General features: G+C 38.9%; 1 protein-coding gene across 1 annotated transcript; it reads right to left on the bottom strand.

Moving 5' to 3' along the window:
* Positions 1 to 6,000: 6,000 nt before the first annotated feature.
* Positions 6,001 to 11,363, bottom strand: ACTC1 (actin alpha cardiac muscle 1). The gene is made up of 7 exons (XM_051621264.1): positions 11,325 to 11,363; positions 10,529 to 10,677; positions 9,097 to 9,421; positions 8,312 to 8,473; positions 8,010 to 8,201; positions 6,676 to 6,857; positions 6,001 to 6,329 (listed from the first exon to the last, which is right to left on the bottom strand). Exons 2-7 carry the CDS (start codon positions 10,655 to 10,657, stop codon positions 6,186 to 6,188), a joined length of 1,134 nt encoding a protein of 377 aa, XP_051477224.1. The 5' UTR covers positions 10,658 to 10,677; positions 11,325 to 11,363; the 3' UTR covers positions 6,001 to 6,185.
* Positions 11,364 to 20,445: the final 9,082 nt, after the last annotated feature.

Raw genomic sequence — 20,445 nt, 5'->3', positions numbered from 1 at the left:
AATTCAACTAAAAATAAATTTAAAATAATTTTCATACCTGTAAGTCTAGTAAGGCCTAAGATCATTTTGTAAGCTTGTTCATCACATATTAAAAGTTTTGTCACGTATTAAAGATTTTGGGTTTTATAATACAATGCATTATAATTTAAAAAGATATCTGACCATTTTGTAGTATCTGGTAAAAGGATTTTGACATTTAGTAAGCCACGATATACATGAAATACCCACTACACATTAATTCCTGTAAATATGCTTATGAATTTTTAAATACAAATCAAATCAATTATTGAACATTTGTAATATTAAATACACAGATCTTATTTTTCCCAACTCACAGTCATATATATAAAACCAGGCTGTCTGTTGTGGGTTCAAGGTATGAATTATTGGTGAAACAGTGCAGTAACATTGAATTTGCAACCAGTGATGAATTAGTAAATCAATTGGTTAATTATACTAATTTACATGATCAGTTACTCGAGTTGTTAGTCTCATACATCAGATAGTGAAGTCACAAGTTTAGCACAAGAAAGGTGTTTTCTGTTTAACATGTGGTAGAAGATTGGGGATGCCCTTTAATGTTTTACCCAAAGTAAAGTAACAGGCAGAGAAATGGGCTGGATTTAAATGATGGAAAGCGAAGTTTGATTGTAGGTGGTGTTCCTTGACAAGAAAGGATCTCCCAGTTTAAGTGCTAAACTCGAGACATAATTCAAGCTAAAGAAGTAAAGTTCTTTCTTATGACTTGTTCAGTGGTCTGTCTGTAAAATCTGTTGAGTTTTCAATTTCTGCAAGAATTCTTTTTCCTTCTGGCTCACTAGAGAATCAAAACATTGAAACCGTCTCACACTGAGCCTTCCACTCACATACACACAAATCTAATAGTTAGTCTTAAATAAGTTTTAGTAACCAAAAATGTTTAGTTAAAAAAAAAAAGACCCAAGGTAGACAATTTTCTTGCTTAAGATTTATTTTTCTTATTCTGTTTGTGGTTTGGATTTGGTTAACAGAGTCCTAGATTTTGAAGACTCTTCAGAAGCCTGTGTCCTGAAAAGAGTTTATATAATCAAAATAAAGAATTAGCATGAAATTCAGTTTCAAAACTCATATATTACATAAACACAAGGGTATGACTTGAATTCCCTATACATCTCTTTCTTTCCTTGCTGGCAGCTACTCTAAAATCCCCATGCTTCTGGATGCTGTTGTACATCTGCCAACCCCAACTGGCCCAGCAATAAATGCCTCCCATACCCCTTCCTCCCCAGAACCGAACAAACTATGTTTTTCACCTACTTACTGTCTCATCTCAACTGAGGTAGATGCAGCCAGCTGGGGAGAGCTGGGGAGAGGAAGGAACATGTGACAGGAGTTGCTGTGCTGCTACAGATGCATGTCTCCACTCTCTAGAAAAGCTGGAGTTGCAGGCACTCTCTAACCCCCAGGACTGCCTCGATTTCCCTTTGAGCATCACCTTTTTGCAAAAGCATGTCTAGAAGCCACAGTGTAGCTCATAAGGCATTTGGGGCCTTTTGGAACAAAAGCTTATGTAGTCCTCATTATCACTGTCAGTACCCTGTCTGGTGATCTAAACCTGAGGGACTTAGAGACTCAGAACTAATCTTCAAGCTCTTTCTTACAGCCTCCCTACCTGGATTTCATTGGGTACCTTCCCAGACTTACTACATCATTTATGTGTTACTTAAATCTATGTCAATAAAGTTTTATGCTATTCCACAGCCACTTTTTCCCCCTGTAGATATACATACATACATATATATATATATATATATATATATATATATAACCTGAGAGAAAATGGTTTAACAATGTTTCTAAAATACAGTTCACATCCTCTAAGTGAGTATACTGCCCTATATTTGGTAGAGCTCAGACACACTGTATTTTGTGAATTATTTCTTTCTGATTAAAAATAAGATTGCCACAAGTTATATTAACTTTTATTAATGTCTGCTAAACTCTATTCATACAGTGTTATTCACTGAAGACAGCTTAATCTCCAGTTAAATCCATCCCTTAATTATATATCAACATTGTAATTTTTTTCCCAATATTTATAATTTCTATATACTAAGTTTTCAAGCTTCAACAATAGCAGTCATCCCCAGGGAAAAAAAAGCAAAGCTAATTGGTAGTACATTAATTGCCTGAATCACTTATTTATTGAGTGTAATGAGTGATTTTTACTAATCACTCAATTTTCTAGAGATTTTTTTCCTTCTTCTTGTGTCTTGATAATGACAGAGGCTTCTGTCAAGGGATGTGTCAGGATGGGACTGGGTTCAGCTGTTACTGGAAAAATGTATCAATCTGCCTGAGCCTTGTATTTAGTTTACTCAACTAGCAGAGAAGAGGTTTTTCTCCTTTTTCTTTCTTTTGTCATGTTATTATTGTAGATTAATCTGACTGTCACATATAGTTAGAGTAACCAAATGGTTTGAAGTAGAAAAACCTCTTATGATACATAAAAAAAAATTATCACCCTGCAGAATTAAATTATTCAAGATAAAAGTTTTCACACCAGTGCTTTGCCTCGGGCTGGCTTTTTTAAAGCTTTAGCTAAAACAGCCTTTTTAGAGAAGATTAGTGAAAAGTAGACAACTCTATCAAATTTATAATGACTGTTCTACCAATATCTTTTAAGAAGATTTGAAACACTAAAAAGTGTCTTCTGAAACATCTCCTTATTTCCTGTCTAAAAATCAATCTTCTAAACCAAAATCACAGGATTTTCAGATATTTAGCAGATAACTTCATGCAGCTATTATAAACTTTCTGTTCATAATGCTATCCTTCAATACTCCTTAAGTGCCAACATGTCCCTCAGTCTACAAGGAGAGTTTTTTTGTAAGATCTGTGGGTCAGGAAACAGTAGTAACAGCCCAATATCCTTCAGTCAAAAGCAGAAGTACTGGGGTGTGTTGTTCCTTCCAGCTGCCAAGAAGAGGTTGATTTTGTCCCATTTCTTACTGATGTGTGTTAGTATTTCCTAACACATTTTTGCCCTTATTACTGAATAAAGCTTCTTTATGTGGCTTAAATATCATTTCAGACTGACTTCCACAAAATTACTTCCACATCATTTTACATAGAAGCAATGAGGAGCAGCAAAGTCAGGTAACAACGACACGCTTCAGTGTGGCAGACTGATGTTTTGCCATGTACCCACACTGCTTCTCCAACTGCATGTGTTGAAACTACACATTGTCTAAACATTAAGTTTCCTTCTTTCCTCCAAAAAGAATCTCAACAAGAGTAACAAAAGTCAGCTACAATTCTTTAGTCTCAAAAGTAGAGTCAATCTCTTAATTAGCCTAGGTGTTACAGAGAGGAAGATGGATGATCACAGCAGCATTTGGGTACAGCTGCTTTTTTTATTTTGCCATTTTCAAGGAAATGTCTGCAGCAATTTTACTAATTATCACAGAGGTTCTCTCCAGTTAATTTCTGCATCCCGTTCCACCACCTTCATTTCCCATACAAAATGTATACCACTGTAATTAAGGCTTGCAAAATGTAAACAGAAGGTACCCTTTAACAGTGGCATGTCTTACCAGTGTTTTGACTTGTAGCCTGTGTGAATTAACACTCAAATTTCTCTCAATCAAATTGATATGTTGCATTATCCATATTTAAAAGATTTAATTTTGCTTCCATAAATAGTTATCATAATTCCCACCCAACTGAGTGTGAATACATATTTTTCAATGGGAAAGGATAGGATTATTGCATTAAAACTGCATGAATCTGTCATGGTTTGACTCAGGATTGGCAATTAAACCAGAAACAACATCTGGAAACACACTATAAGAAGAGAAACATGCTATAAGACAAGAAAATGCCTTACTGACCTTGCTACTTTTTAGGCCTACCTTGCAAGCATATCACTATATTGCACAATCCTGTTTCTATAAACTGTGAATTACAATCCCTAAAATGTCTATGAGAAGAATTTTTCCATCAGTCATGCAATCAGTAGCTTCCTTCTGTTCTCTCCTCGTGCCCACGTGCCCACACGCTCTCAGCTGTGGATGTGGTGCCAGCTGTATGCCCGCCATTTTTGACCTGTCACTCAGAGCCACCAGGCATCCACTGGATCTGACTTAGCATGCCCTTTGCATGCTTGTTTAACATTTTAAGCTCCAATTAGTTGCAATTTATGTCCAGTATCAACCTATTAATTCACACTAATACCTGAGATGACCTTTCTGACCAGCCTAATCTTTCAAATTAGCAAGCAAGAAAAGTACAGTGATTCTGACCAACAGTACACAAACATCATTTTCAAATGTCAGTTAAGTCTGAATAATCAAATCTGTGTTGGTCAGAAATCTGGAAAATTTCCCATGTTTTCACAATGTTCAAAATTTATCCATGGTGTGAACTACAGAATTATGTCTTACTCTATAACCTTCTTAGGAGCAGTGGAAGCTGCTGGCTTTGCCTTACCAGATTCACAGGTTAATTTGTATTGTATTGTATTGTGAGAAGGCTTATTTGTAGCAGCATTTCAGTAATGCTGTATGCAATATGATGATAAGTATTTTGTATTTATGTTTCAGTTTTCATATTTATGTTAAAATTTAATCTTATGCTTTAAATGTTTGAATTTATGTTTAAATTGGAAAAAAATGTTTAGAATTTCATATTTATGTTTAAATTTTATTTATATTAAATTGCTCCATTTGTGTTCTCTGTCCAAATGCAAAAATATCTACAAATACTTGAATATTTCAATTGCAAGCCAGTAGTAGGCAATTACTATGCCACCTCATTAAAATGTCTTCTAATGGTAGGTAAACCAAAGACAGACACTAAATCTATTTTCAAATATTCCAAGAGTAAAATCACTTCTGCTTAACTACAAGTCACATCTAATGGCCAATTTTAATGCCTTTCCAGAAAACAAGAGGTAGGAGGATCAGAAAAAGTCTACCTACAACTGTATAAACTGCTTATTATTTTCTGTTTGGGTTGTTTTGATTAGCATTTGAGTATAAAGTTAGCATGAAATCTCATTCTTGCAAACACCAGTAATGGGCTCTCAACCAAGTACATGCCTAACTAACCACATGCACAACTTGGTAAATACTTTAGTTGATTTCCTAAATCAAGTTCAGGTGAACTTCCAACTGTACATAGTTCAAACTATAACACTTATTATTCTGTTATTCTAATGACAATGCCCCAGGTAATTCTGTGCTTTGCCTTTTAGGTATTACTTTTTAAAAAAAACCAAAGAACAGAGTTAAGAAAGTAATGGTGAGGAATACGAAAACCCATGGAAAGTAGGCAATTTTTGACTGTCATATCTGGGTCAAATATCAACAAAGAATAGTGAAGATTAAGGATTTAAAATTGCCTAAAACATATGTATGATGATGTGAAAATAATCCTGATTATAATAATTGCATGTTTATAGAGCAAAAAAATTTATACTTGTACATTAGTTCAGTAAAGTCTTAATTTCTTTATCTCTGGCTTTGAAGAGATGTAGGAAGATGAGTAAACTGCCATTTTGAATTAATATTTATAGCTCACAGAAAACCGTTGTATGACTCTTTAGGACTGAGTTGATTAGTTATAAATCACAGCCTAAAGATATTAACATCACTCTTTCACAGAAGCTTTGGCTTTCAATAAATTAATATTAAATACTTGAGTTAGGAGAAATGCAATAGAAGAAGCATTTTTAAGCCCAGTGAGTGAATATGAGAGGTTTCCTTCCACTTGTTCCACTTACTGCTTCTACCCTCAAGGCAATTTCTTTGTAAGCCTTGATATATGATGCTTCTTTTGTTTTAAGTTTCAAAATTTAAACTACAAAGTATAAATTCTTACTAATACAAACCCCTGACCTAACGTGTACATCACTTAGGACATGAATGCAGTGAAGGCATTGATAGATTTGATGGGAGTTTCCAAATCCCAGGGTGCTTAGTCTCATTGTTTTTAAACAAAGAATACAAAAACCAGTCATTTGTAGGTTGCAAGTCCCAGATCTTGTTTATTTATAAAGCAATAAATATTAGAAGCACAAATAAATTGCACGGGTGTGTAAACAAACTGTACAATGACTGAAGAGTTCAGGAAGGGTTGCCAGAAGACTCCAAGAAGCATATTGTCGTCATCCTGAGTGGGAAGTATATTGAGGGGAAAAGTGCTTAGAAACACTTGCGGTGGACAATGGATGGACCAGCTTCATCATACTCCTGTTTACTAATCCACATTTGCTGGAAGGTGGACAGAGATGCTAGAATGGAGCCACCAATCCAGACAGAGTACTTGCGCTCAGGTGGGGCAATGATCTAGGAAAAAGAAAAGCAACAAAATCCTCATTTAACAGTTACATTTCTGAACAACCAACCCACATCACCAAAGTAACAAACCAATAGATATTTCTTTAAGTAAATAAATAACTTTTCCATAATAACAGTACTGATCTTCAGCAGCTGGAACAATGCATGTAATATTCCTTAAGAAAATCTGACTGTAGTTTCCTCTTTTTTGACACTTACTCCTAAAAATATAGTTACATTGTTTAAATAGAACATCTTCCCATTTGTCTGTCAGCTGTTGATCTCACTTTTGAGTTGTTCCTCTATCCCAGTTTAATGATGTGGACATTTTACAGTACAGAGTCACATTCCTCACCTTGATCTTCATAGTGCTAGGAGCAAGTGCAGTAATTTCCTTTTGCATGCGATCAGCAATGCCAGGGTACATTGTCGTTCCCCCCGAGAGGACATTGTTAGCATAGAGGTCCTTACGAATATCAATATCACATTTCATGATACTGTTGTAGGTAGTTTCATGAATACCAGCAGATTCCATACCTTGAGAAAAAAGACAGTAGATCAGTAAATTATGTAAGAAGTCTTTGTGACAACAATGCTCAACATTTTTCCTCACACTTAACATGAACAGTTATAATATTTTAGTTGTATAACTACTTACAGATTATTAAATATTATAGAAAAGCATACAAAAATAAAATTACAGAACTAAGAAAATAAAAATTATTTGTTAGAAAGTGTAAGAATCATAGTGCTTGAGCAAAGGAAAGATGCTTAAATATACAGTGAGAAGAGGCACACACAAGATAAACTCAATTAGTACATGGCAATGAGAGAAAGTGATATAGCATAGAAAACATGAGTACAGGTTATGTCAGAGTCTTACAAAAAGCAGTTGAATATTGAAAAGACCACGTTAAAGACAATGAAGCAGCTGAAGTAGAACTGAAAGTTACAACCGCAACTTCATTTCTTTTTCAGCCTACTCAAAACTATGGTCTATACTATTTATAAACATCAAGGCAAGACATAATCAAGATATGGACCAAGGTATCAGTACTTGGTGGTAAGGAAAAATAAACCAGAAACATGTGTTTGTAGGTTGCATTCCAGCTTATTAATTTTAACAGGTGCTTCCTGAAAGGGCTGACACTAGATACACAGTAAAATGTCAGCTGATGAACAACTGCATCTGTTTCTCAGGACTTAGAGTACAAGCATTTGCTGTATCATCAGCTGCACTCACAAACAGCAAAGCTTACCATTTTGACCATGGCAATGTTCCACTGTAGTGCATATAAATATATGCACACTTTCATTCAGTTTTTTTCCAACCCCAGACACTTTACTTCTTCTTGCAGTCAGATACAGTTTTAAGCATAAGCTTTACAAATACAACACTGGAAGCTATTCCTTCCATCATGACAATGATATTCTTACTATGTATTATCACAAAAAATCGTGGCCTTAAAACCTGGTCTAAAACTTTCAAGAAGATTCTGAAGGTCAGCTGGGAGTTAATGCTTATTGCTTACATGAAACACAGCTTACAGAGACCAGGAGATATAACTTATTATTTATTTCTGATTTTGTGCCAAATTTAGATAAGCAGGAAGAGGAGTGGGACACCTTCCAGATCTTCTGGTTCCTTCATACCTCCTACAGGATGGAGAATTTCCTGGGGACACTTACCAATAAAGGACGGCTGGAATAAGGTTTCAGGGCAGCGGAAACGTTCATTACCGATCGTGATCACTTGACCATCAGGCAATTCATAGCTCTTCTCCAGGGAGGAGGAAGAGGCAGCAGTGGCCATTTCATTCTCGAAGTCCAGTGCAACATAGCACAATTTCTCTTTGATATCACGAACAATCTCACGTTCAGCTGCAGATACACAGGGATCAAGTCAAGGTTTGGATAAGGAAAATACCAGAGGAAGAAGATGGGCCAAGAACAACATGAGATATTTCACACGAGGGCAAAGCTGAACTGACCTGTTGTCACAAAGGAATAGCCACGCTCTGTGAGGATCTTCATGAGGTAGTCAGTCAGATCCCTGCCAGCCAGATCCAGGCGCATGATAGCATGAGGCAAAGCATAACCTTCATAAATAGGTACATTGTGGGTGACACCATCACCAGAGTCGAGAACAATACCTGGGAAATAAATGTCAGAGGGCAGTTGGAATCATCTAGCAAATGCTTAGAACTCTCAGACAAAATAAAATACAGGATTTTTCAGGCAGTATAAAGCAGCATCCTTCTGTTTTAAAGGCCTTGCCTGTTCCTTCTGTCTTTGATTGCCTAGATGTTCCTGTTTGGTGTGAACTTTCCCATAAAACTGTTGTCCCATACATATTTTAAGCTAATGCATACAAACAGCCTTCTACAGTTACCACACTGAGCAGTAAGTAAATTTGCAACAGTGATTGTCCCAGTCCAAAAATGGGCATCTTCTGGGCCCAGTTTAAACCCTTAAACAGGCATAATACTTGTGTAACTGCAGTATCTTTGAAGGAATGTCTCTTTGTTTGCACCATAACAAAAAGCAGGAGTCAGTCCCACAGTGACTTTCTGAAAGCAATGCAGACAGGTCCACATTGTTCTTTCCACAGACTATTTTGTACTGGATTTTCTGCTACTGTCATAATTAATCACTACAAAGTAAAAATACCTAGTTTTCTGTACATTTGAATGACTTATGGAGGTTTTTTCCATTTGGAGTGAGAAGAATAAACTCCCTGATAAATAGAAGGTTGTGGGGTTTTCTTAAATTTTACCTGTTGTACGACCAGAGGCATACAGGGACAGGACAGCCTGAATTGCCACATACATAGCAGGCACGTTGAAGGTCTCAAACATTATCTGGGTCATCTTTTCACGATTAGCTTTGGGGTTCAAGGGGGCTTCAGTGAGCAAGGTAGGGTGTTCCTCTGGGGCCACACGAAGTTCATTGTAGAAAGTGTGATGCCAGATCTTTTCCATATCATCCCAGTTGGTGATGATGCCATGTTCAATGGGATATTTCAAAGTAAGGATACCTCTTTTGCTCTGAGCTTCATCACCCACATAGGAATCTTTTTGACCCATACCAACCATGACACCCTAAGAGAAGAAAACACAGGAAAGCATTATTTGTGGAAGACACCATCACAGACCCCAAACAAATACACCAAAACTAAGCTACTTTCAAGTAAGGTCATACCACTAAAGGGTTGTTTAGGAAAATAAAATAGCTTAATTGAAATTTGAGGTCAACAGAACTTGAAGTTTTCTCAAAAATCCTTTTTCTTTTAATCAGATGAAACATTCCCCCCCCCCCCATTTTTTAATATATCTTTTGTTTTCAGTTATTTCTTCCCCGCCCAAAATTTGACTAAAAGTAAATTGCACAGTATCATGAGCAAAAAAAGATACAGATATACAAAGGCAGGTTATAAAGAGAAAGATATGGAGGGACATAAGCCATCTACTGAAGGAACATACTGCCACAATTACTATTGCTACGAAGCCTCAGCAGTAATAAATTCACAACAACAATACAAAAATTGCAACCTTTTAGTTTAAAAAAAAAAAAAGCCTCATAAATTTTTTACAAAGTAAATTCTAGGAGAACAAATGCTGTATTTTCTGTGTGCTGATATAACTTTGACAAAAGAGAAGGAGAATGACATGGGAAAAAAGGAAAGGAAGCTTTAGAAGTGGTAAGAAAGTAAGATCCAAGATGGACAAAAGAAGTAGAGGAAACTCAAAGGTGTTCGGTATGTAAATATTGGGCATGCTGGATGGGAAGGGTCTTAAACAAACTGCACCGTGGGCAAATTCAGCCAATGGAGCTGCCTTTGAGCCATCACCAGCAACAGGTCTGGCCCAGGGGATGGAGTGAGCAGCAGCTTTGCATGAAGCTGGGTTTGGGGTCATTAGGAGAGAGAACAGAAATAGAGTAAAGATGAAAGTTGCTGAATTAGAAATAGCTGGGGGAAAGGGTGAGCGTGATAGACAGTAGATAAGGGACAGCCAAACAGGGGAGTTGAGGGAAGCACTGGAGAGACCTGGAATGGTGCTACTAGTACCAGCACAAGAAATGAGCAGAGAGAAAGGTGGGGTATTGGGACAGGATGGAAAAACAATAGAGGGAAGGGACAAGTGGAGTGGACTTCTGGATGAAGGGGGAAAGCTCGGGCCTGCCCTGGTTCTGTTTGCTGTATTTACCTGGTGCCTCGGGCGGCCAACGATGGACGGGAAAACAGCCCTGGGGGCATCGTCTCCGGCAAAGCCCGCTTTGACCAGCCCCGAGCCATTGTCGCACACCAGTGCGGTGGTCTCCTCGTCGTCACACATCTTCGGAGGGAGGCACGGACCTGAAAAACAGCGCGGCGGCGCGTCCAGACCCCCGCAGGCAGCGCGGGGCTGCCGCCGGACCCCTCTGCTCCCCGGGGCGGCCCCTCCGCGCCCCCTCTCCCGCCCGCCATTCCGGCGGGCACGGGCAGAGGCTGCACACCCACTGCCGCCGGCGGCAGCGGGAAATTTGACTCGTCACGGGAAGGTGCTCAGTGGCTCAGCCGCACTAGTGGGCAGGGCTTTGAATAGGACGATCAGTCAGTCGCTTTCTTGAACCGCCGGCTTTATTAGCGGTACCCTCTGGCCGCGGGTTGAAACGGAAGGGAAAGTGTTTGAAATCGAAGAGATCTGCCCTGCCCAGAGCGGGGTCCACCTTGGAGTCGCGGCTGCTGGCGCTGTGAGGGGGGGGGGCCGGGGCCGGGGACCGTGTCCCCAGCAGCAGTAACCCCGACCCGGGAGGTGTGAAGGCAGTGCAGCGGCTGTACCTGGCGCGACCGACCACCGCTGCCCGCCAGTGCCTGTCTCCCTCCCTCCCTCTCATCCATCCATCCATCCATCCATTCATCCATCCATCCATCCATCCATCCATTAGTTCCGTGTCCCTCCGTCCGTCCCGTCTCGTCTCGGGACAGCCCCGCGGAGCTGCGGGCTCCGCCGCGCTACTCACCACACCAACACCGGCGGCGAGGGGCTGCGGAGGAGCCTGGATGCCTGGTCGGCGGAGACACCACAATTTATACCCCCGCCAAGGGGTAGCGTCGGCCAGGGCCGCCGCGGGACAGGGCAGCCACCTTCTCCTTATTTGGTCGGCTCCGCGCCATTGAGCGGCCGCGCAGCCATGAATGGAGCCCGGCCAGCCCCGGCGCAGCCCGGTCGCCCGGCCCATGTAAGGCAGGCGCGGCGAGGCGCGCCCCCGGCCCGCCGCATGGCCAAATAGGGAGCCCCGCGCAGCCCCTCGGGGGTCAGCACCTTCTCGGAGCTGGCTGGAGAGGTGGCTGCCCGGGGCATGCTCGGCTCCGGCAGCCACCGGCACCCCTAGGCATCAACACCCCCTTCGGGTGCCGGCCCAGGTGGACTCAGAAACTCGAGATGCTCCCATCTGCGGCAGCTTGGCAGAGGGTGTGGGGGGAACCTGAACAGGTGTTTTCTCCCCTGGCTTTTCTTTTTTCCGCTGAGAAAAAGCCGATCAAACTCTTATTTAATCAACGACCCGTGAGGTTACTTTGGTGCCAACAACTGAGGCTCTTCCCTTGCATGGGAGGCAGCATCTGCTGCCTGTATTGCCTTAGGAAGGAGCAGTGCACACTCAGCTTCTCTTAAACTTTGATGAGCATATGCAGCAAAAATAGTGTTTCTCTCTGCTTTTGGCTGACATCTATAGAACTAAATGGGATCTGCTCGTTTACATTAATATGCATATACTTAATCTCCCCGTTTTTGCTCTTTTAATGTACACCAGATCAGTAACACATATAGGGCAGAGGATGAGAGATGGGAATAGCTTTGACAAAAGCAGCTATGGTATTAATGTAATGTGGCAGTTGTTTTCCTGCTCAGTATGTTGAAACATCCACATAGATAATTTGTTCCAACAGTGGAACCTAGAAAATCCATGTTTATTCAGGTTTTTTTGTTTTGTTTTGTTCTGTTCTAGTTAAAAATAGAAAAAACTGGAGAGGCATCCCTTGAGTGGGTTTGGCCGGTATGTGAAGGCAGAGGTTGTCAATGTGTGTCCCAGAGGAATGGCTTTATGAACTGCCCAGTGGCTGCCTGTCTAAGACACAACAGGGTTGGGGAGGAAGAACTGAGGCTTGGAACAGACGGGAAGGATGGGATGTAAAGGTCAAAAGGTAAACTCACTCAGTAAACTAGGCCAACTGCTTAAACACAGGTCCACTTTATTCAGTGCCACACAAGGACTAGCAGCCATCGCAGGGTTATCTACAACTTAAAGAGATGGAAGAAACAGCTTGTAAACACAACCCAATGTGCAACTGGGGGGCGCTGGGGGGTGTTGATGTAAGACCTGTCTTTGCACTGTGGTTTGGCTCTTACAAAGAGTACATGAACTGGAAATCGCTGACTACTCATTTCTAAACAGTATCCAAAGGGGGCGTCAGAGACCCTTAGACTTTAATTTCTTCTGAAATCAGATAGTGGAATCGGTTTCGTCGTTTCTAGCACAATTAATGAGCTGGTTAGCTCCACCCTAACCCCAGTTTATCTTGGGGTTGTGCCCAATTCTTTGCACAATTCTGAAGCAGATGTATCAACAAACTTCTTGGCCATTGGTAGCTCCTGCATTTCTTTAAATACCTTGAGGAGAGACAACCTGTTACAGGTGAGACACTATTTGTGTATAAAGGTGTGTGTGTGCATATTTCACACAACTAAATATGTATGCATATATTACATATGCATGTATGTATATGTGTATATACACATATATTTTATGTTGTGCTTGGTTTGTTTTTTTTCTTAGCTACGTAAGAAAGGAAGGTGTAGGACTGTGAAATACAGTGACCTCAAAAGGTCAAAGCAGGGAAAGACTGTGCTTCAGTGCCTCTGCTCTGGATAAACTTTGGCTCTTGGTTTTCCTGGTATTGATGAAAAGTCACCCAAAATCAATACTGGTGGGATAAGGACCCCGAGTGAGTATATATTTCTGTAAATCGATTAGACAAAAGTAACAGAGAGAATTGAAAATATTTAGAGGCTAGCAATACCCATTTATATAAGAATTCATATATATGTCAAGATGTATAGACATATACACCCTGGCACAGAGAATCATTTCAAAGAAAAAATAATTTACCATAAATATGCTTTTAATTTTATAAAAATCAGCATATGGTATTCCATAGTAAGTTGCCATATATAATTTAAATCTGCTTTTTTTTTTTCCCCCTAGGCCATCTTTTCTACAGAAACCATATAATGTGAGGGATTGGCCAGCTTCTCTGGCAGTAGATTAGTTTACAGTGTTATCTCAGCTGTTCCTCCATTCAGAGGTGTTACAGTATTTACATAGAAGCCCGCTGCTGATAGCTGCATTGAATTCCTTCCCAATCAGACCCTCCCTGTCACATCTTACATTCCCCTTGGCTACAGAGAGAGAGACAGGCTGCACTGAAGCTGAGACAGAGCCAGCTCTCACTGCAAAATCTACACAAAACCGTCTGTATTTTCTTGTTTCCTTTGTAACTAAATATTGGCTTTCTCTACCCTTTCCTCAAGTTTTAAATTTCTAATCCAGCAGGACTCATATCTAGGATCCTGATGCACTCAAGAACTCATCAATCTCCCTGCCTCTCCCACTCCCTTGCAACAGCAAGGTCAAAAGAAAAGGGCACAACACAATGGATGTAAATCCAAATTTGCATCTCCTTCCTCATAGCCATTTGAAGAGTACCCAGCTAAAGTTAATCCTTTGGCCAGAATCATTCTGCTTTCTGCAATAAAGTGATATTACAACTTCAAATTAAGCAAACAAAGAAGTAAAAAGCTGCTGAACTCTGTTATGTATGCAAAGTCATCTAGAGGAAAAACACTCTAGCATCTGACTGAACAGTCTCACTGCATGCTGTGTAGGTTTCTCCTGACTTAGCTATTGGCAGTGGCTCCAGAGACAAAGAAAACACAGGCAGTATGTAGTACTGGGAGAGCAGACAGTTCTGCAGGGCACATGATCTGCAGATACTCTAAAACAGCCGGAACACATAGGAGCATGAAGTCTTATTGTGTACACAGTATTACTGGGGTAGCAAAATAATGTGTATATATATGTGACACATATACATGGGCAAAACTGGATGCATTATTCAACCAAGCAGACACTATTGTGACTGCAGTCAAAATTAGATCATGGTATGAATATGAATAAAAAAAATCACACTGTGATCTTATGATGCCCAGGAGTCTCCACAAATTCTATTCAGTTTTGAACAAAAACAAACGAACAAACAAAATCACAAAAACATTTAGCTTAAAAATAAATCCTTAATTCTTCAGAAACTTTAAAGCACTGAACACTTATCATCACAGGCTTCAGATTATTTACAGTAGTTAACATTGCATTCAGAAACTTAAATTGTGTAGCATCAGCCTCTCTCTACTTTTTTCAACCTTTCAGATAATTCTGTACATGTTCCAATAAAAGCCATAAACTTTTCACAATTCACCTAACCATTACATGTACAGCAGGTCTTAGAGCAGGTGACTTCTCACTTAAACTCCACAATTTCTAAATTCAATAGATACTGACATACAAAACCTGTCCTAGCACAGAGCCAAGGGTTACTTTTCTAAAGCCTTAATCCTTTGTAATCGTTGGAAGAAATTCTCTATTGCACCTTTCCAAATTGAGTTTGAACATTCCAAGTGAGAAATCTTTCTCCTGCTCTGCTAGAGGAGAGTCTCCCAATTTAATATTCACACTGGCAAGCAAACTTCTCCAGAGAACAGACTTCTCTTACTGGGTATTTCCCTTTCTTAGTTATGTCTCATTCACCCTAGTAATAGCCTGTATAACATACTTAATATATTCCCTGTCCTCTCAGCATTTAAACCCTTGGCATAGTTGCAGACTGTTATCATCTCTCTGCCTCTCTTTCTCTCACTCACTCATGTACTACTGCACATCTATAATTAACCTAAAACATCTTAAGTGTGTGCTGAAATAGTAGAATAATGATTTGGGCACTGGGACTTAGAGATGCAGCTAAAACATTTTGCTATGAAGCTGAGAGAATCAGGCACAGGCAACGTAAGTGGAGGTGAGCAGCAGTGAAAGGAATTTGTGCTTCTGCATCTCTGGTGCTGCAGAAGCGTTATTTTCCACATGTCATTTACAAGGAAAGGCTGGGACTCTCACTCACATTACACCTCCTTTGCAGTGGAAAGAGGGCTCAGAGAATGCCAGAAGACCCTAAAAGCACTCTGCCTGTACAGGAGGAATGTATTGCTTCAAGAAATGCTGTGCATCTCTCACAAGCCAGGGCATGGCAGGCATGATAGGGTAGAACTCCAGTATTTCATACTGCAAAGGCTGCAGGCTGATGTGAAATAAAATGCAGTCCAGGGAAGCTCTGCAATTTATGCTCCTCAGGCTGTCTTATACACTGAGGGATGTGGAATAGTTCAAGAGGATAGAAATATGTCTCAAACACTTCAGCTGTTGCCAGAGTGTATCTTGGTTGCCAGTGCTGTGCACCGTTTCTGAGAGACACCTGCCCTACATTAGAAAGCTGATGAGCAGTATTCCTAATGGCATCTCTAAGCCTTATTTCAGCTGGGTTTTTTTTTGTATTATTTGCTTTGTTTTGTTTTTCCCAGTTAGTTTTTCCAGTTAGAAAAGAAGAAACACGAAAAACATCTTTGTGTATATTTGTTCAGTATCACAGAATCACCAATTGATACTTGATGAGTCTCTGGCTGCTAGTATGGTATCAGTAAATAACAATTGCAAGGGCAATGGGTAATTGCCAGATGTCCAAAGATGGTCTGACAATATTTTGTATTAGGAATATTTTCAAATCCCCCAATGCTTAAGGCCGAATTCTGCCCAGTTAACTTATGTGGAACTGTAAAAAGCTTAGAATTGCAGAATGGTCACCCAGAAAGAGTAATGAAATTATATGGGACCTTAACAAACCTTTCGTTAGTCTATAAATTATGTAGATTAATACCTAGATACTTAAATATAACAAAGGAGAGCCATGGAAGTAAGACGTAGACTCTGAAATTTGCAGACAAAGGCACTTTGTCACCCTAATTTATGTCTCACTCTACCTTCAGCTTCCTCCAAGCTCACGGTGCCCTTGTTTCTTTGCCATATATTCTGCACCTGTCATATTCTATAGAAAATGATCAGGACTTCATAGCCTGCCTATGTATTGCTTTTCAAATTTACATCACAGTTGCTACTAGATGGGTGCCATGAGCAGAAGCAAATCTACTACCAGTGGTGGTGTTTCTAGCACACTGTTGTAACCTTTCAGTTTAATCTAGTTCTCTACTGTAAGCCCTCCTGCAAGGTCTCCAAGCCACAACCAACCATGGTAATTCATATCAAAGACAGTTTATCAGAACTGTTCAGAACACTTCATACTAGGAACTTTTCCCTTCTTCACTGCTTCTAATGTCCCCCTCTTCAAAAAGTTCCCTTACTTTTAGCTATGTTTTTATAATTTTCCCACTATCGTCTATTTTATCACCTTCATTCTCTTGTAATTCCCATCTTTGTCTCCTTCACTAAGAGTTTGTAAGTTCTCCAGCTTTCTGTTCTCCAGCAAGCATAGGTTGTTGTATGCAGCCACTGTAACACAAAATGAGCAGACACCAACTCTGTGAAGTTAAAGAGGATTCAAATAGCCAAAGAATTTTTTTCCAGAGAAACAAGAAACATGTCCATTTTCTTCCCCAACTAGCATACAGTTATAGGAAGTTGAAATCTAATGGTTATATCTTGTCTTTTCTGCAACAGAACATAGGCCTGTCTTCTTATGTACGACCCACTGATCTGCACAAGCAGATTTAAAGTCCACTGCAATGAACAGTGTTCAGTAATCTGAATCAAAAGGAACCTGAGTCTACCAGCTGCTGCAAAGCACTGTGTGTTTCCAGATTACTTCTCAGCTGCCTTTTATTTTTTAGAATCAGAGACAGATGTCTGCTGATTACAAGAAAAACAACAATGAAGCTGTCTATTCTAATTGCAGTCTAGCTAAGGAACTATCTTTTAAGAAGGGAAATCACCAAATGTTGGCTTTTCTGTTAACCTCTCTACATGCATTCTCTTGTATTGTGTATTAAAGCAGGAGGACCTACAATTTTTAATCTGTATAGACTAAGGAGAGAAGGAAATACTGCCTTATAGATGAGAAACTAAGGTTTAGCAGGATGAAGTGACTCAACTGAAGTCACACTGCAAATTCATGGAAGAATTGAATCCTACTTCTGAAAACCTACTTCTGAAAATTTAAGCTGTCAAAAAAGAAGTGCACAATTGTTTTCAAATATGAGTATGTAAGCCTCTCTGAATCTGTGGTGTACGCAGAAACTGTTGGCTTTTCCACAATTGATAGATACATCCTTTGCAAGACATACTGTTTTACAAGACCAATGGATTCTATGAGGAACAAAATGATAGTTGATGAGTGTGACGAAATGTGATGATTCTAAACTACAATTTTGTAAAGCTCTAAGGTGACTTAGATGAGAACATCTAAATCATTGATGAAGGATGTAGCTGGACTGTGATAGACGGAAAAAACACTGCAGTAAATGAATTCAAGAGCAGAACTGGAGGACACTGGGGCTGGCTCAGAACTTTCTGGCAAAATTTTCTCTCTTGCTACAAAATCAGAGGTTCTTCAAAATACATTTTACTCCAGAAGCTTTCTACTCCATTTTTCAAAGAATGTTTTCAAGTCAGCTCATTTCATTTTCTTGCAGGTTAAAAAAGCCCCACAAACCTACTTATTTATTTTTCAGGAAAACACTATCTGTATTATGAACAAAATATTTTAATTGACAGAAACTATTTTTTTCCTAAATTTATTTTTTATATATATTTTAAGGATTTTTACTTCTTACTCAAATTCAGTAGAAAAGTATTTTTATCTCACATTTTCCAAAAGATTTAAAAATTACCTCAAACATCACAGTTTATTAATCTAGAACTTTGATGATCAAAATTAAAATTTTATGGAATCTTGCTGCCTATTAGAAAAGACAGTCATTAGCAGTTAAGCAATTAGCTAGCAGATTGCAGCAGCTTCCACAAAACTAACCTAAATAGAGACTTTATGTAATATAAATAACATACTACAAGTGTAAGTTGATATATTCTGACTACATACCATGTTGCAAATGCAAATTTTATTTACTCTTTGCCATTCATTTCCTCTTACGTCCAACTGCAATAGAACAGAGAGAGACACAAGGCATAATTTAAAAATCTAGACTTTCCAATGAAGTTAATAGGTATGCTATATGAGTTTGATTTTCAGTCAGACACTGAGACATAAATTTTACTTCCATAGTGCATTTTTAGTATGAGTACATTTTTTCATGCGGGTATGGCCTAGGTACATTTTTCACTTAACTTTTATGAATAGTTAATTGCATGGTATGTTTTATAAAGATTATCTAAATATTTCCATAACCATTATCCTACAGTGAGGTTTTTTCAATAATGTAGTCTTCATTTCAGTCCAGCGTTCCCATAATATGTTCAGTGCAATTCCTAAGAATCCATTCCAGACTGACATTTTTCATTTTAACAATAAAATATATGTGTAACATGATAAAAGTACTGACTGATTTGTTAGGTCTCAGAGAGAGTCTCCTAAGCTCCTATTACATACATACCGGGTAAAAACCAAAACAAAACACAGCAAAGAAAGAGAGTTTACTTGAAATGAAAGTAGCAAAAACATAATTTGAGCCATTCTAGGATGCTTGGTGATGGAAAGAATTTCAGTGGACTAAAAGGGGGTTACTTCTAGGGTTTAACAATTTTCTGCAGAACATTCTAGAATGAAAGCGGGGAATGTTTTCTACCAGTATTTATTTTGTCACTTACTTATCCAAAGTCCTAACTATGGAAAAAAATAAATCAGGGTAAAAAGGCTCTGGTTTAGATAAGATTAAGCATTTGCTGAGGCTTTAGTAAAGTTTCTGCTGTCCCTTCTGCGTATATTCTGTAAATAATCACTGCATTGAGACTTCACTTAGCATGCTTCATTAATATTACAGAAAAAATGTTGTAGGGGCGTTTCTGAATTACCTGTAGAATAGAATAACTGATTTCCAATGTTTTGGAATACTTTATCCTAGTTAATATCATCCTTAACATAGGAAGACCTGTTATTGGCTCAGCCAACTTGATACAGAGATGTTGAAAAGTCATATTAAAATAGCATTTTGTATAAAGCTGTTTAACATGTCCTCCAGGCAAATAAAGAGTTGTGGACAACAGCAATGTACCCTTCTATTTAAAATATCTCTAAGGTATAGCTACAATTTCTGTTTCTTTTTATTTCCTCTTGTGAAGAATGGCCAGACAGGAAGTGTCCTGAACTTAGGAATGGTGATCCATCACAGGTAGGGGTCTGAACCACCACCAAAACCTGGAAAACTTCTGTAAAAAAAGGTTAAAACTGAAAGCTAAAATACATATTTAAGGAGCAGATAATCTACCAAAAATCTCTGTGATTCAAGATCAGAGAAATGTACCATCAGTACATTCTGTACATTACAAATGGCATCAGTAAAATATCATTGGCAAAAGTTAATCATTTAAGTCAGCTGGGGAAAATATTTCTGGTTATACAGTTTTAATCTGTTGCTTTAAGCATGGTGGATGTTTTTGGGGAAAAAAAAAGTCAGTTTGATGGTTCATATAGCAATTATTTTCCCATAAAATATCTTCTAAAATACTACACAAAGCACAACCAAATGCAGTGACCACAAAGAAAATCTAGATGTTTTCCTACTTTGCAAAATGATATCAAAACTACCAGGCCATGTGGTTGTCCTCAGAGGAATTACTATCATGATAAGCAATTGTTTCCCAGTGCAAAACACCTTGGATTGGCCAAGGTATTGGATGGACATTTGACAAAGCTTGACATGCAGAAAAATTCAAACACAGCATCCTGCAGTTCAAAATGAGAAAAAAATTGCCATAAGTCAAAGAACTAAATAAAAATCATTAAAAAAGAAAAACTACTTGCTGAGTGAGGTTGCCAGTTCTCAAATCAGCCATACTTTACAGAGAACAA

This window comes from Apus apus, chromosome 5, assembly GCF_020740795.1.
Source record: "Apus apus isolate bApuApu2 chromosome 5, bApuApu2.pri.cur, whole genome shotgun sequence".
NCBI lineage: Eukaryota > Metazoa > Chordata > Aves > Apodiformes > Apodidae > Apus > Apus apus.
This window is presented reverse-complemented; position numbering and strand designations above follow the sequence as displayed.

Excerpts from the sequence above, each read along its gene's own strand:
- ACTC1 (XM_051621264.1), bottom strand. The coding sequence starts at position 10,657 with ATGTGTGACGACGAGGAGACCACCGCACTGGTGTGCGACAATGGCTCG. Across the intron at positions 8,474-9,096 it reads TGCCTCTGGTCGTACAACAG|GTATTGTTCTCGACTCTGGT; the intron begins GTAAAATTTAAG and ends TTTATTTCCCAG. Across the intron at positions 6,330-6,675 it reads CTAGCACTATGAAGATCAAG|ATCATTGCCCCACCTGAGCG; the intron begins GTGAGGAATGTG and ends TCTTTTTCCTAG.